The sequence below is a fragment of the Chionomys nivalis genome, chromosome 17 (assembly GCF_950005125.1).
Source record: "Chionomys nivalis chromosome 17, mChiNiv1.1, whole genome shotgun sequence".
NCBI lineage: Eukaryota > Metazoa > Chordata > Mammalia > Rodentia > Cricetidae > Chionomys > Chionomys nivalis.
The window spans coordinates 46,582,955-46,597,133 of record NC_080102.1 but is presented as its reverse complement, the minus strand read 5'-3'; the positions used below and the strand labels follow the sequence as shown (position 1 = coordinate 46,597,133).

Genomic DNA, 14,179 nt, shown 5'->3' with positions numbered 1-14,179 from the left:
CTTTCATGGTTCATAACAACAATGGAGCCTATGGGAACGTTTTTCCTGCTGTTTCATAAATTCTCTCTGGCCTTACTCTGAATATAATCCAGGCTTCTGACCTTTTATTTTGTGATAAGTTTAGGGTCCATATTCATTACATGGAGTGTCTAGTGAATTATAATGGGATAGGTCTAAGGAGACAGATTGCTTCAAGGTTTGCAGTCAAGTCTTAGTAAAGACTTTCATATACATGTTTATATGCTCAATTACAGAAACTGAAGTACTGAGTCTTAACTATAGTTTTAATTAAAAGCTAATTTTTATCTGACCTAAGATTCCTAGTTTATTTCTTTGCATGAAAATAATTTTTCCTCAAAAAAACAAAAGTAATAATAATAATTTTTAAATTATGGTCAAATTTTAATGTGGTCAATATTATTATATAATAGCAAATTGTTACATATTTATATTACTGTTTTCAATATATATTGAATATATAGACATAGTACAAAGTATACTTTAATAATATACTTAACAGAATTTTTTACACCATGGAATCATTATACTTTGTCTTACAAATTCAGCATCCTTTAGCATTTTAGTTTTAGATAGCTATTTAAAGAAATGAAGGAAAAACTCTAAAATTATACTTTAAGATATTTCAACCAAGTAAGCTTTGAAATTTAGTATGTTTAAGTATGTTACATATAATGTTTAACCGAAAAAGTTGTATCAAGCATATATGAGTATTTTTAAGTATTTTTATGGTTGCTTAATACAACACATTACTTAGAGCTATTGGTGATTATAAGAGAGGAAATTGCTGTGGCAGCAAAAAGGAGAAAATAATGAATTTGCTTGAGTTTGGGGGAGGGTTGTTAGGACATCTGTTCTGAAATCCTAGAGATTTGGAGACATTGGGGGAGAATCTTATTTAGCAGGGACTTATCTGAGGAACTATCTGACTCAAATAGGAATTATAGCCCAAACCTGTAATTTTTTGCTAGATAGATTGAAGAGAGAAAAGAACAAAGACCTGGAGTGAAGACCGCGGGAGGCTCCCGGACTGGCATAGCTCATGCTAGATGGAAACCCCAGAGGGTGTCTAAGGAAAAGGATCTCAGTCCCAGTTAAACAGACTTGACACTCATGACAGTCAGATGTGTAATAGCTGGAATTTTTATTTAATTTTTAAACCATCTTTTCTCACCAGGTGGTGGTGGTGCACACCTTTAATTCCAACATTCAGGAGGCAGAGACAGGCAGATCTCTGTGAGTTCCAAGCCAGCCTAGTCTACAGAACAATAAACAACACTGAAACAAACAAACAAACTTTTCTCATTTTACTTAACTATCCCAGTTCCCACTCCTTCCCCTCCTCCTGCTCCCCCTACATTTCCCCTCACCCCACCCCCTATCCACTCCTTAAAGATGATAAAGCTTCCCATGGGGAGTCAACAAAGTCCAGCACATTGCTTTAAGGCAGGACCACCCCACTCCCCCATATCTAGGCTGAGCAAGGTATCCCTCCAAAGAGAATGGGCTCCAAAAAGCCAGTTCAAGCACTAGGGAAAAATTCTGGTCCCCCTGCCAGTGACCCCACAGTCTGCCCCAGCCACACATCTGTCACCCAAATTCAGAGGGACTAGTTTGGAATTTTTTAAGACTCATTTTTACATCATTAAAATTGTTCACTCTTATTTGTCCTTAAAGTTTTGAGGCCCACTCCAACTTAAATAAGGGGAATACACTCACTTGGGTTGTCACAACTCTATTGATTTTAAAAACTAGTATTCATCTAGTTATCTTAAATATGAAAAGTGATTGGTGTGTAAGAATATGTTTTTATAGAATTTTATTTTAGTAGCGGAGTTACTAAAACATAAAATTCGTATATCCAGATGTAAAGAAGACCAAATGAACAACTGTCTTCAGTGTGGATGTGAGCAATGGGCGAAGACATGTAATGTTTGTGGAGTAGAACGCCATTGAGACTCCTGTTTCTTCACAATGGTGTTTAATGAGGTGTTTATGAGTGAAAAATACACAATCTCTTCTAAAATGCGCAACTGTGTGTTTCAACTGTTTGTCACATTTTAGACTTTTCCTTTGACTGCTGTCACTCTGGCTTTTCACATCCACCCTTTGCATCACGTGAGGATGGGACAGTGTTGACACAGACATAGGTTCAATAATCCTGAGTGTGGACAGTAACATTCTTTCCTGATCCTGGATGGTGGGGAGGGTGTGTATGGCACTTCGTAACTACTATCAGAAGTGACTAACCAAAGCGATTTTGTGTATGTGTGTCTGTATGTTTACAGCCACAATTCCTTCAGGAGACACCTACCAAGGCAAATGAACGTCTCCAGTGTTGACTTTAGCATGGGCGCCGAACCTGTTTTACAAAGAGGAGAGACGAGGACCAGCATTGGGAGGATCAAACCAGAGCTCTATAAGCAGAAATCGGTTGACTCCGAGGGCAACAGAAAAGACGATGTCAAAACCTGTGGGAAACTTAACTTCACGCTCCAGTATGATTATGAAAACGAACTCCTAGTCGTTAATATTGTCAAAGCTTTAGAGCTCCCAGCTAAAGATTTTACAGGCACTTCTGATCCTTACGTGAAGATCTATCTTCTTCCAGACAGGAAAAAGAAATTTCAGACGCGCGTCCACAGGAAGACGCTAAACCCCCTGTTTGATGAGATATTTCAGTTTCCAGTGGCCTATGATCAGCTAAGCAACCGGAAACTACACTTTAGCATATATGATTTTGACAGATTTTCCAGGCACGACATGATTGGGGAAGTGATTCTTGATAACTTATTTGAAGTCTCTGATCTCTCCAGGGAAGCCACAGTGTGGAAAGATATCCACTGTGCTACCACGGTAAGCAATAAATCTGCCAACTTCTATTTGGCTTCTGGTGATATTTAAGACCAGTTGTTGCCCGTATTATTAGATTAAACTCAAAAAAGCTGTAGAACGTAAACCACAGGTTCCTGCAAAGTGCTGTTTGATTACATACCAATATAACTTGGGTACCTAATACAGCATAGGAAACATTTGCAGGGATAAAGGCAAGGCAGCTTTTATACATGACTCCAAACTGAAAGACTTCTCTATTACAAAATACTTACGTGTAACCTGTTCCCCATACCAGTTTCTTCATGAGTGATGCTGGATTTCATTTTTTGAAGTGATTTAGTTTCACAGGTAAAACCTGAGATGTACACTGATACAACATGGTTTGACCTCAAACAGTCCATGACTTTAGAAGCTTCCATGGAATGCACATGGTTACAGTACATGGGATGCTAAAGAATCAAGAGATAATTCTCCATACTAAAATTATTTTTTATGATATGTATTTTTCAATTGCAAAATGATATCAACTATGGTATTGAGATTTTTAAAAGCAGCAAAAACAGTAGAAATAAAGCAATCAACAATGTTACCAATTAGGTAAATGTTTTTGGGTGTTATTTTCCTGTTTCTGCTCTGAATACATTAAAATAATTGTGATTACACGGAGTTTTTATTTTCGCACTGATTTTGTTCCATGCTAATTTGTTTCAGTGCATGATCTTTATCATTGAAAATTTTAAACTGTGTGTGTGTCTGTGTCTGTGTGTGTGTGCAGTGATGTGTGGTTACATTTACCATGGCACACACTTACAAAAGACCGAGGACCAGTCTGTGGAGTTGGTACCTTTCTACATTTCCATGGGTTTCCACAGGTTGAATTCAGATTCCCAGGCTTGCATTGCAAGTACTTTGACCTGCTGAACGATATTGTTGGCCACATAATGCATGATATCTAAATATGCTATCCATTTATGTAACCATTTTCTTGTTACACCCTCCAGTGAAGCATCAATTTTGTTTTTAAAGAGTGTGTTTTTTAGCTCACTTTTATAAGTCCATGTGTCTGACAGAATTACAGATGAGGTATTGGAAAATTGTTCTCAGGTTAGATTATTAACTTGTTTTGATTCACTAATTTTAAAGTTGGACCATTTTTTTGTCATCAGATTGTCTTCATACATTTAGCGCTTTTTCTTAACATTCATTTTCTAACTCAGCATTTGCCAAGTATTATGAAAAGAGTCAACCTTGACTTGAAAAGTAAAAAAGTAAAAGGAATATCTTGTTCCTGGGGCCAGTCATTCGGAGTTCTGAATGCTCCCACTGACCTTCCAATTGAATATAAATAAATACATTTTATCATCTACTATTAAATTTCTTTGAGTACCGAAGTTTTCTTAAGTGGATTTTCTTATTTCTGAGGCTGCATTCTTCATTTTACCTTCCGCTGTACTAGATCTGTCACAGGACCAGAATGAGGCTATTTTTTTAAATTTTCCTATTAATGAATTTTCTTCTAAACTCTGAGATGATATATTCACCGATACAATTTTCAAAATGATCAAATTTCAGTTTCCTTTTAAGTATAAATGTGCGGTAAAAGGCTAGTGACTTGGCTCTTTGTCTCATTGCTCACCGGGTGGACCAGTAGGCAATATTACAGGCGGGGGCTGCAGGTTAGCAAAAACTCTTCCCTCCTGCTAATTTGTATAAGCCAAGGAAATTGGAACTCATCCTGACAGCAGAGAAAATTGAAGCGGAGATAAAGTTCAGTTGACTGGGTGTTTGCTTTCTAAGCACGACGCCCGAAATTGCATTTCCAGCATCTTATAACTGTGCGTGGTGGCACACACCTGTCATCCCAGCACTGAGAAACGAAGGCCAGAGGATGGTGAGTTGAAGGTCATCCTTCCCTACTTAGAGACCCTGCCTCACAAACCAGGAAAACAAGCAAACAACACCAGAACCCAGAAAATGCAAGTTCATTAGATGCTTCGGAGGAGAGGCCATCTAGAATATGGCTAGTGTTGTCGATGTCATTTGAACTGTGTTAGATGAGGTTGCCCTGGAAATCCTTCCTGCATGGCCTGGCCCTTGTCCATCCTCCCATCCCAGAGCCTCTGTGAATGTTTTCACTGCTGCAATCCACCCTACTTTTCCTCAGAGTATTTGTCACTCTCCATTGGAAATTAGATACATTGGAAAGAATTAGGTTGTATTTTTTAAATCATTGTTCTATTATTTAAAAACCACCCAAATCCCTAAGATGCTTTAAGATGATAAAGACCCGTGTTTTAATTCTGTGTTGTCCCCTAATTAATTGTGTGACATTTTGAAAGGTCAAGATACTTGTTCAGAATCAGCCGTAAGAACCTTGGGAGACAGCATTTATCTTGATCACTAGTGTCCCCATGACTAGCCAAGTGCCTGGTGTTTGGGAGTGTTCTCACTAAATGTGAGCGTGATGGATGAACAAATCTTTAAAGATTGATAGGGTATTTGATACAGTTGAAATCGGAGCTTGGGAAATGTGAGAGAAAAATAAGAAATTCATAATGATAATGAAATAAGCCAAACTATTAGGGACCTGTGTGTGTCATGATATGAAGTTTGGACTTTATATTTTAAGATCTCTGTAAGATCACGGCAGATCTCTTTGAGGGTTTTAGCAGAATCAGGTATTACTGGAGTTGTTGAAGCCTGTGACTGCATAGTCCCAGGAAGCCGTATCAGGCCAGTTATTCTTAGTAAACCAACTAAGAAAACAGATAGCAGTAAAAAGCAGATTCAAGATGGCCATGCTGGGGAAAGGGATAAAAAAGATTCAGTGACATCACCCCTCCTCCTCCCCTCCCTTTGCCAAGTCCATCTTCAGGGTTCTGACACAAGGGTAGATTGTAAACAGAAGGAAGAGAGATAATCATAACTAAGCAGTCTTGCTTCTGCTCAACATTGACCCAATCTGTCTTCCCTGACTAGCAATCTTAAAAGTTCTTGGTAACAACATCTTTCAGGACACAAGGTCCCTCTCTCTGGAAGGCACCAGGATTCGGGCTTTCCCTTTGCCCATTGTGAGATTGCTTGGAGAGAAATCTCAAATGCCTGGGTGCCTTGTTTCAATGGTCCAGATTGTTAGTACGCAGGACACCAGGTCTTTTTAGAATGTCCTTATATCTTCCAGGCATCCTAATTATACAAGAACAAGGTAAATAACACTGTACATCCGTTAACCTTCATGGCTTTCCTCACTAATCTCCACTTAAATGAACTTAGATGCTGACTGGTTTTAGGGTTATTGCCTCCCTCATCAGACACATTTTTGCAGCAACTGAAGTTTTGTGATCACGTTTTCTTCTCTCGAATTTGAGCTATTAAATCCAATGATCCTTTGTGGGCTTTTCTGGCTCTCTACCAGCTATAGCAAAGAAGCCTGAAACGGTTGTTCTGACATTATTTTATTATTTTAATATATTTATTTTATGGGTGTGGGTTTTTTTGCCTGAATGTGTGTCTATGCACTGTGTGTGTGTGTGTGTGTGTGTGTGTGTGTGTGTGTGTGTGTGTGTGTGTGTATGCTTGGTATGGGGAATCAGAATAGGGTGTGAAATCTTTTGAGACTGGAGTTACAGGTGTTGTGGGCTACTGTGTGGATGCTGGGAATTGAACCCTGGTCCTCTGGAAGAGCAACCACTTCTCTTACCTGCTGAGCCTTATCTCCAGCCCCAGGTTCATACATTCTTGAACATGCTCCAACTAGATATCCTCCATGGGCCTCATTTTTACTAGTCCTAGTAGTTATAACATTGAGTTGGAAGACAAATTATTTCACCTTACTGAACACTTTCATTTTAAACCAAGGACAGAGAGGCCAAGTAAGGGTGGGTTGATTGCTCAAGATTAAATTCCATGAGCTGTGTCAAGAAAAACATAATAAGAATTTTATAGTTCCTTGAACCCTGTACAGCATTCTGATTTTCACTATAAATACATTTCCTTGGAGGTGGACAAAGGGCTAGTAATTTGATGAAGGAGCTCACTTGATCTGCTTAGTAGCACATCTTGCTTTTAGCAGTAGACTACAGAAGAAAAAAACCATCTGTTTTCTTACCCTCAAGGAAATGTGGAAGTCAGGCTACATTTAGGGTGCTAAGTTGATGTGATGACTGCTGTAACCATAGCAACCAGTGGCTTTCTGAAGGTTTTTTTTTCAATATGTCTTCATTAGTGCACTTCCCAATATATCCTTGAATTCAGAGGAAACTTTTCCTGAGCCAACACCCCCATCCCTATTTCACTTAATTTCCCTCTTCCCTCTCTTCTCCTAACCTAGGTCACAAAATATAAAGATGGATTGCAAATAATATTGCTGTCGTTATTGTGTTCTGTGTATCTGTTTACATAAAGTGCTTGTTTGGCCTTGTAAGGTAAAAGTTATTCCCATTTTACTTGCAAATAAACCCAGTTTAAGAAGGTCAAGTTTTTTGCTTTATGGTTGGGAATTAATTCATGGAAGATGTACAGTTTTTGTTGGTGTTTGTGTGCATATCCATAATTCCTCCTGGGATATGGTGTTGTCTTTGATTCACTGTTTTCCCTGATAGAGGCAAGTCCAAAGGCTTTCATTTGGCCTTTTCAACCATAATAGCCCTAATTCCACAAATCAGGGGATCAGTGTGGGAATTCTGCCAACTCGTAATTATATGTTACCCAATTACACATTCTGGAACTGGAGAAATAGCTACAGGGTGATTTTAGGGAATCACTGGACCTACTGTGACTTGGACTTCAGCCAAAGCAATATTAATCACCTGACTTCCATAAGCCCCTACTTTAACTGGAGGGTGTCAATGTGTCTTTGAGTCTCCAGGAATCAGTCTCATTTCTGAACCAGTATCAAACAGATTCCAGAATGTCTGAATGGATGGAAAGACTTCTATTTCAACAATGGCTGTCTTCCAATGGAAAGGCCAAGAATCCGGTAGTTGTTCAGTCCATAAGGATTGATGTTTCAGGTGGTCTTCAGACTCCCAAAGAAGGTTCTAATACCAATGAAGAAATGAACTTATCAGAGAGAGTGAGAGCAAGCAGGCAAAGAGCAAGAGTGTCCATCTTCCATGTCCTTTATATAGACTGCCACCAGAGGTGTCACCCTGATTTAAGGTGAACTTTCCTACCTCAAAAGATACGGATTTAGGGTGGGTCCTCCCACTTCAAGTAATTCAATTAATAAAAATCCCTCACAGGTGTATCCAGCTGCTTGAATTTTAGTTCATTCCAGATGAGTCAAGTTAATAACCAAGAATAGCTATCACACTACTTATTCTTTGACAGTTTCATACATATATACACTGTGTTTTGATCATATCTTCCTCCAAGGATCCTCTTCGACTCCCGAGCAGTTCCCCTTCCCCACTGACTCCCCCTTTCCTTTCCAACTATTGTGGTTCTTTCCATCTCCCATCTCTTTTTGTTTTTCTCTTATATTTAAGATAGATTTTTTTTCTCACATAATATATCCTAATCTAAAAAAATCTTAAGAATTTTTTTAACACCTTAAGATGGCTTTGGAGCAAGGAGGATGATGCAAATGTTCCATTTAGGACTGACCACGTTACACTCAATTATTCTCTGCATATTGGCCAGTTGTGGGTCTTCGTGGTAACCCCTGTCTACTGCAATAAGAAGTGTATCTGATGAGCGGCAAGAGCGTCACTAATCTATGGCCTAAGGACAAGTAGAGAGACTCGAGAAGGCACAAAATATTAGTAGTAGGTTCTGCCCTTGGGACTGTGACCTCGTCAGCCAGGGGTTGTAGTACCAGCCATGAATTGCCTTGTATGGAGCAGGCTTTAAATTTAATTTTAAACATTATGCTGATTATCCCCATGACTTTATGTCACTCTGTCACCTAAGGGCATATCTTGTCATTGCTGCTGCCGGTGCTCACAGCTGGATGAGACTGGTTATGACCTTTCTCCCTGGACAGCCTTCACAGCACCTTCCTGCCACACCACCCTGAATGCACCTGATCCTGTCTATTCGTTTTTCATGCTTATTTTAAGTACACCTTACCTCATCACCCTACATCCACATCTGCCCAGCCCTCTTCCTGTTTGGATCTTCCCACATTCAATTTACTGTCTCCTCGCCTTCATATTATCTATGTGCTCTTCCATGTGCTGCCACCCACTTCCTTTAAGGCAAGACACCTCTAGACCTTTCATCTCTATTCTAGTGGCCTGGTTTTCAGGGAACCCCAAATTAAGCACCCACAATCAAAGAGTTGGGTGAGAGAACACAAGCAATTTTGTTTCTGAGGGTAGTTTACCTCATTCAGTACATTTTTTGTTTAATTTTTCTTTATAGCTGAATAAAATTCCCAGTGTGTACATTTGCAACATTTCCATTATCCATTTGGGCCTCTGGACTGATTCCATTTTCTGTCTATTGTGGATCGAAGGGCAATGGACCTGGATGTGTTAATATAAATATCTCTGTATTAAGATAGTCATTTGGGTATATGGCAAGGACCGATACACCTGTATCGTGTGGTCTTTGGAAAAACCTCCAGGTTGGTTTCCAAAGAGACTGGAGTAGTTTGCATTCCCGCTGACAGAATATAAAGTTCTCCTGTCCTCATACCCATCATCAGTGCCCTTGTTATCATCAGTGCCCTTGACTGAGATATAATCTCAGACTAGTTTTAATCTGCATCCCCCTGATAGCAAAGAATGTCGAATACTTTTTGAATGTTTCCGAACCATTTGTAATTCTTCTATTGAGAACTTCCTGTTCAGTGCAAAATCCCGTTTTCCAGTCGGGTTGTTTTCTTTGAGTTTAGCTTTGTGAATGTCTTGTATATTCTAGTTCCTAATCCTATATCAGATATATAGCTAATCTGAAAAGATTCTCTCCCATTCTACTTACTCCCTTAGCAGTTTCCTTTGCTGTAGAGAAGCTTTTTAGTTTGATGAGGCTTTATGTGTCAAACATTGGTCTTATTTCCCAGGTAACTGGAATCCTGTTTAGAAAATCATTACCTATATTTATGTTGCAATCAAGGCTACCGTGAACTCACAACTAGACTCCTCCATGGGTAGAAAATGAATTTTTTTATTCAAACTGCCACGGCTATCTCTTGGGATTCAGAGATAATAGAAAATGGTGGGGAGATTCTTGACAGTTTTAAGGGGTTATGTTGCAGCAGGAAGTAGCCGAGTTAGCTGGAACAGCCTGGGAACGAACAGGGCACTTAGGTCTGCTGAAGGTTTTGAGTTAAAAGGGAACTAGATGCCCATGCTGGAGATAGTTAGCTGAATGGGACAGAGAGGGAAGTGATGGCTCTTTATTACAAACAGAAACCCACTTGTCAAGATTTCTGAGGAATGCTGGTTTTCAGCAGCAATCCTTCTGTGTACCTGTGAGAGTCCAGCCTGAGCTGCGCCCAGACTGTCATTTTGGACATTGCCAGTGGCCTTGCCATTTGGGAGGTTGGGAGCCCACTTTGGACCTAGTGTATATTTTGCACTCCCCTGCTTTTACTTTTAACAGTTCAAAGATATCTGGACTTTATAAGATCTTTTTAAAAATTACAGAATTATTAAGTTTTGTGCAGGGCAAGATAATATGTTTGTAGTTTCATTCTTCTACATGTTAATGTCCAGGTTTCTAGAACCATTCACTGAAGATGGTGTCTTTTTTAATGTATATTTTTGGATATTTTACAAAAAAAATCTGATAGTCATTATTTGTACATGTATCTGGTTCCTCTATCCTATTTTATTGATTTATGTGGGGGTTTTAGTGCTGGAGTCATGCTGTTTTTATTACTATGACCCTGTGCATAAAACGTATAATCAGGTATGATAATAATACCTCACACAATATTATTCTTGCAAATGACTGCTTTAGTTATCCTTGGTCTTTTTTGCACCCATACATATTTTAAGAAGTGTGTGTGTCTCTGTGTGTGTGTGTCTATGGAGTATGTCCCTGGGATCTTGATTGTGATTTTTTTGAATATATAGATTGCTTCTGATAGAATAACCATTTTCATTTTGATTCTTCCTATCCATGAGTAAGGAAGGATTTTCCACCTCTTAGTGCCTTCTCCAATTTCTTTCTTCAGTGTCTTAAAGTTTTATTATAGAAGTTGTAGAAAGGTTTTTTATCAGACTTTCTTTAGACCACCAGCCCACCAACAATGACAAAGAAACTTATTATTAATTATGAAAGCTTAGGCTTGTTTCCACTAGCTTTTACAACTTAGCTAACCTATATTTTTAAACCTACGCTCTAGCACATGGCTCCTTTACTTTCCTCAGTACAGCTCATCTGACCTGTTTTAGTGGCTATTTTGAATGAGATTGTTTCATCAATTTCTTTTTCAATATATTTGTTATTAATATGAAGAGAGTCTACTGATTTATGTCTGTTAATTTTATATTCTTCCTTTTCTGCAGGTTTTTTTTTTTAGTTTTCAGAGCCTTTTGCTAGAATCTGTTGGGTGTCTTATGTATAAAATGTCATCTGCAAAAGGGAACACTTTGGTTTCTCTTATTTGTATCACTTTTATTCCCTCCTTCTGTCTTGTTGTTCCAGATAAGACTTCAAGCCCTTCATTGAGTAGGAATGAAGAGGATATGTATTCTTGTCTTGTTTCTGATCTTTTTTATTTTATTTTTTAAAAACTATCTTTTCTCATTCTATCTGCCAAATCTAGTGTCCACTCCCTCTCCTCCTCCCACTCCCTCCACCTTTCCCTTATCCTATCCCCATCCCACCCCCATTTCACCCCCATCCCACCCCCTTCCCAACCACTCAGAGAGGATAAGGCTTCCCATGGGAAGTCAACAAAGTCTAGCACATTGATTTAAGGCAGGACCAAGGCACTCTCCCCTATCTCTAGGCTAAATAAAGTATACATTCAGAGAGAATGGGTTCCAAAAAGCCAGAACAAGCAGTAGTGATAAATCCTGGTCTCACTGCCAGTGGCCTCTCAGTCTGCCCCAGCCATACAACTGTCACCCACATTCAGAGGACCTCGTTTGGTCCTATGCTAGTTCCCTCTCTATCAGGTCAGAGTTGGAAGGCTTCCACCAGCTCAGGTAAGCTGTTTCAGTGGGTAACCCCATCATGGTCCTGACCTCTTTACTCATTCTCACTGCTCCCTCTCGAACTTTGGGAGCTCAGTCCAGTGCTCTGCTGTGGTTCTCTGCATCTGCTTCCATCAGTTGCTGGATGAAGGTTCTAATGGTGACATTTAAGATAGTCATCAATCTGACTACAGGGCAAGGCCAGTTCAGACACCCTCTTCACTATTGCTTAGGGTCTTAGCTGGGGTCATCCTTGTGGATTCCTGGGAATTTCTCTAGTGCCAGATTTCTCGTTAGCTCCATGACAGCTTCCTCAATCAAGATATCTCTTTCCCTGTTCTCAGTCTCTGTCCTTCCCCATCTCAACCACCCAGTGCCCTCAAGTTCTCCTCCTTACTCCCCTTCTTTTCTCTTCCCCCCTTCTGCATTCCCTTCTCCCCGAACTCCATGCTCCTATTTTTCTCAGGTGATCTTGTCTATTTCCCCTTTCCCGGGGGATCTATGTATGTTTCTCTTAGGGTTCTCGTTGCTACTTAGTTTCTCTGGAGTCATGGACTATAGGCTCCTTGCCCTTAGCTTTACAGCTAGCATTCACCTATGATTGGGTACATACTATGTTCATTTTTCTGGATCTGGGTTACCTCACTCGGGATGGTTTTTTCTAGTTCCATCCATTTAATTTTGCATTCTTTGTATATTCTAGATATTAATCCTCCATCTGATATGCAAGCAGCATAGATTTCTCCCATTTTTACATGCTGTCTCTTCACCCAATTGTTTCCTCTTCTGTGCTGAAGGTTTTTAATTTGATAAGGTCTCATTTGTCCACTTTTAGCTTTGTTTCCCAAGAGACTCGATTCCTAGTCACATAATCCTCCCAATGCATATATCTTAAAAATGTTTTCCCCACTGCTCCCTCTAACAGTTTCAGAGTTTACGATCTTTATTCTGTTTAGATTTGATTATATACAGGATAAGAAATAGGGATTTTGTTTTATTCTTCCATATGTGCATATACAGTGTTCTCGGCACCATTAGTTAAGAGGTTGTCTTCTTTTCCACTGTGTGTTGCGGCCATCACATGGCTGTCGCTGTGGGGTTTTATCTGGGTTATTCTACTCATTGATCACTCTCTGTTTGTTCCAGTACTTTGCTTGTTATAGTTTATGGCATAGCTTAAAATCAGCATCATTTTACCTCCTGAATTAATTCGTTTTGCTCCAAATTGTTTTCACTATCTGAGTTCTTTTGTGTTTCCACAAACTGTGGCCACCATTATACTAAATAGGGAAAAATATCCAAGCATTTCCACTAAAATCAGAAACAAGACAAGGCTGTTCACTCTCTCCCCTAGTCAGTATTGTGCTTGAAAGTCTTAAGTCTTAGTCAGCAGTAAGACAAGAGAAGAAATACACAGGAAGAGAAGAACGTTCAGAGTTCCTGTTTGCAGGTGCTGTGATTCTGTACATGAGACCCCAAAGACTCCTAGAAAGTGAAACCCTTTCAGGAAAGTGGCAGGATACAAGCTAACAGACAAAAGCCAACAGCCCTCCTATACACCAGTAAGCCACATGCTAGAAAAAGATCAAGGAAACACTCCTATTTAAAAGGAACGAAGAATAAGCACAACCAGGGAAGGAAAGACCTTTGCAATTAACCTTTAACACATCAAAGGAAGAAAAAGACACAAGGAGATGGGAAGCCCTCCAAAGCTCATGGACTAATTCCAGAATCATTTCCACGGAGGTTGCTCTGCTACCAATGCAACCCACAGACTGAATGCTATGCCAATCCAAATTCTGATTACATTCTTCAGAGAAATAAAGATTTCCAAAATGTTTTATGTTTTTCATTCCAAGCTGTAGTCTGACATCTGACTTCCACAATGCACCTTGTCATACATGTAACCATGCCCGCACACAAAACAAATGACTGAGCTCAGGTTACCAGGCTTTGAGGCCTCTTTCCAGCCCCAAGAAACAAAGAACTTTGAATAACCTACTTCAGTGCTCCTGAGTATTAATTAGGAATTTATTTTCTCCAAATTAAATCTACTTCAATTTTTTTTCTTTAGGAATAATTTCATTGAATCTTTTAATTCACCCTTAAAGCAAAATCCTTAATTCTCATAATGTACTCAGTTTTCACTGTTTGTCATCTATGCAGTGACAGCATATAAATCTACATCAGAATTCTAGAAACATGTCTAATGTTTTATCCAGAATAATTAT

General features: G+C 39.2%; 1 protein-coding gene across 2 annotated transcripts in view; it reads left to right on the top strand.

Moving 5' to 3' along the window:
* The window catches only part of Syt10 (synaptotagmin 10), a 56,896-nt gene that overhangs the window by 29,473 nt on the left and 13,244 nt on the right, over positions 1–14,179 (top strand). For both annotated transcript variants that reach the window (XR_009058475.1, XM_057792059.1), the window contains exon 3: positions 2,307–2,874. Coding sequence is in view for 1 of the 2 variants with exons in the window: in XM_057792059.1 (XP_057648042.1) it covers positions 2,307–2,874 (568 nt within the window). In the remaining variant the exon portion in view is untranslated. The remainder of the gene's footprint in view (positions 1–2,306; positions 2,875–14,179) is intronic.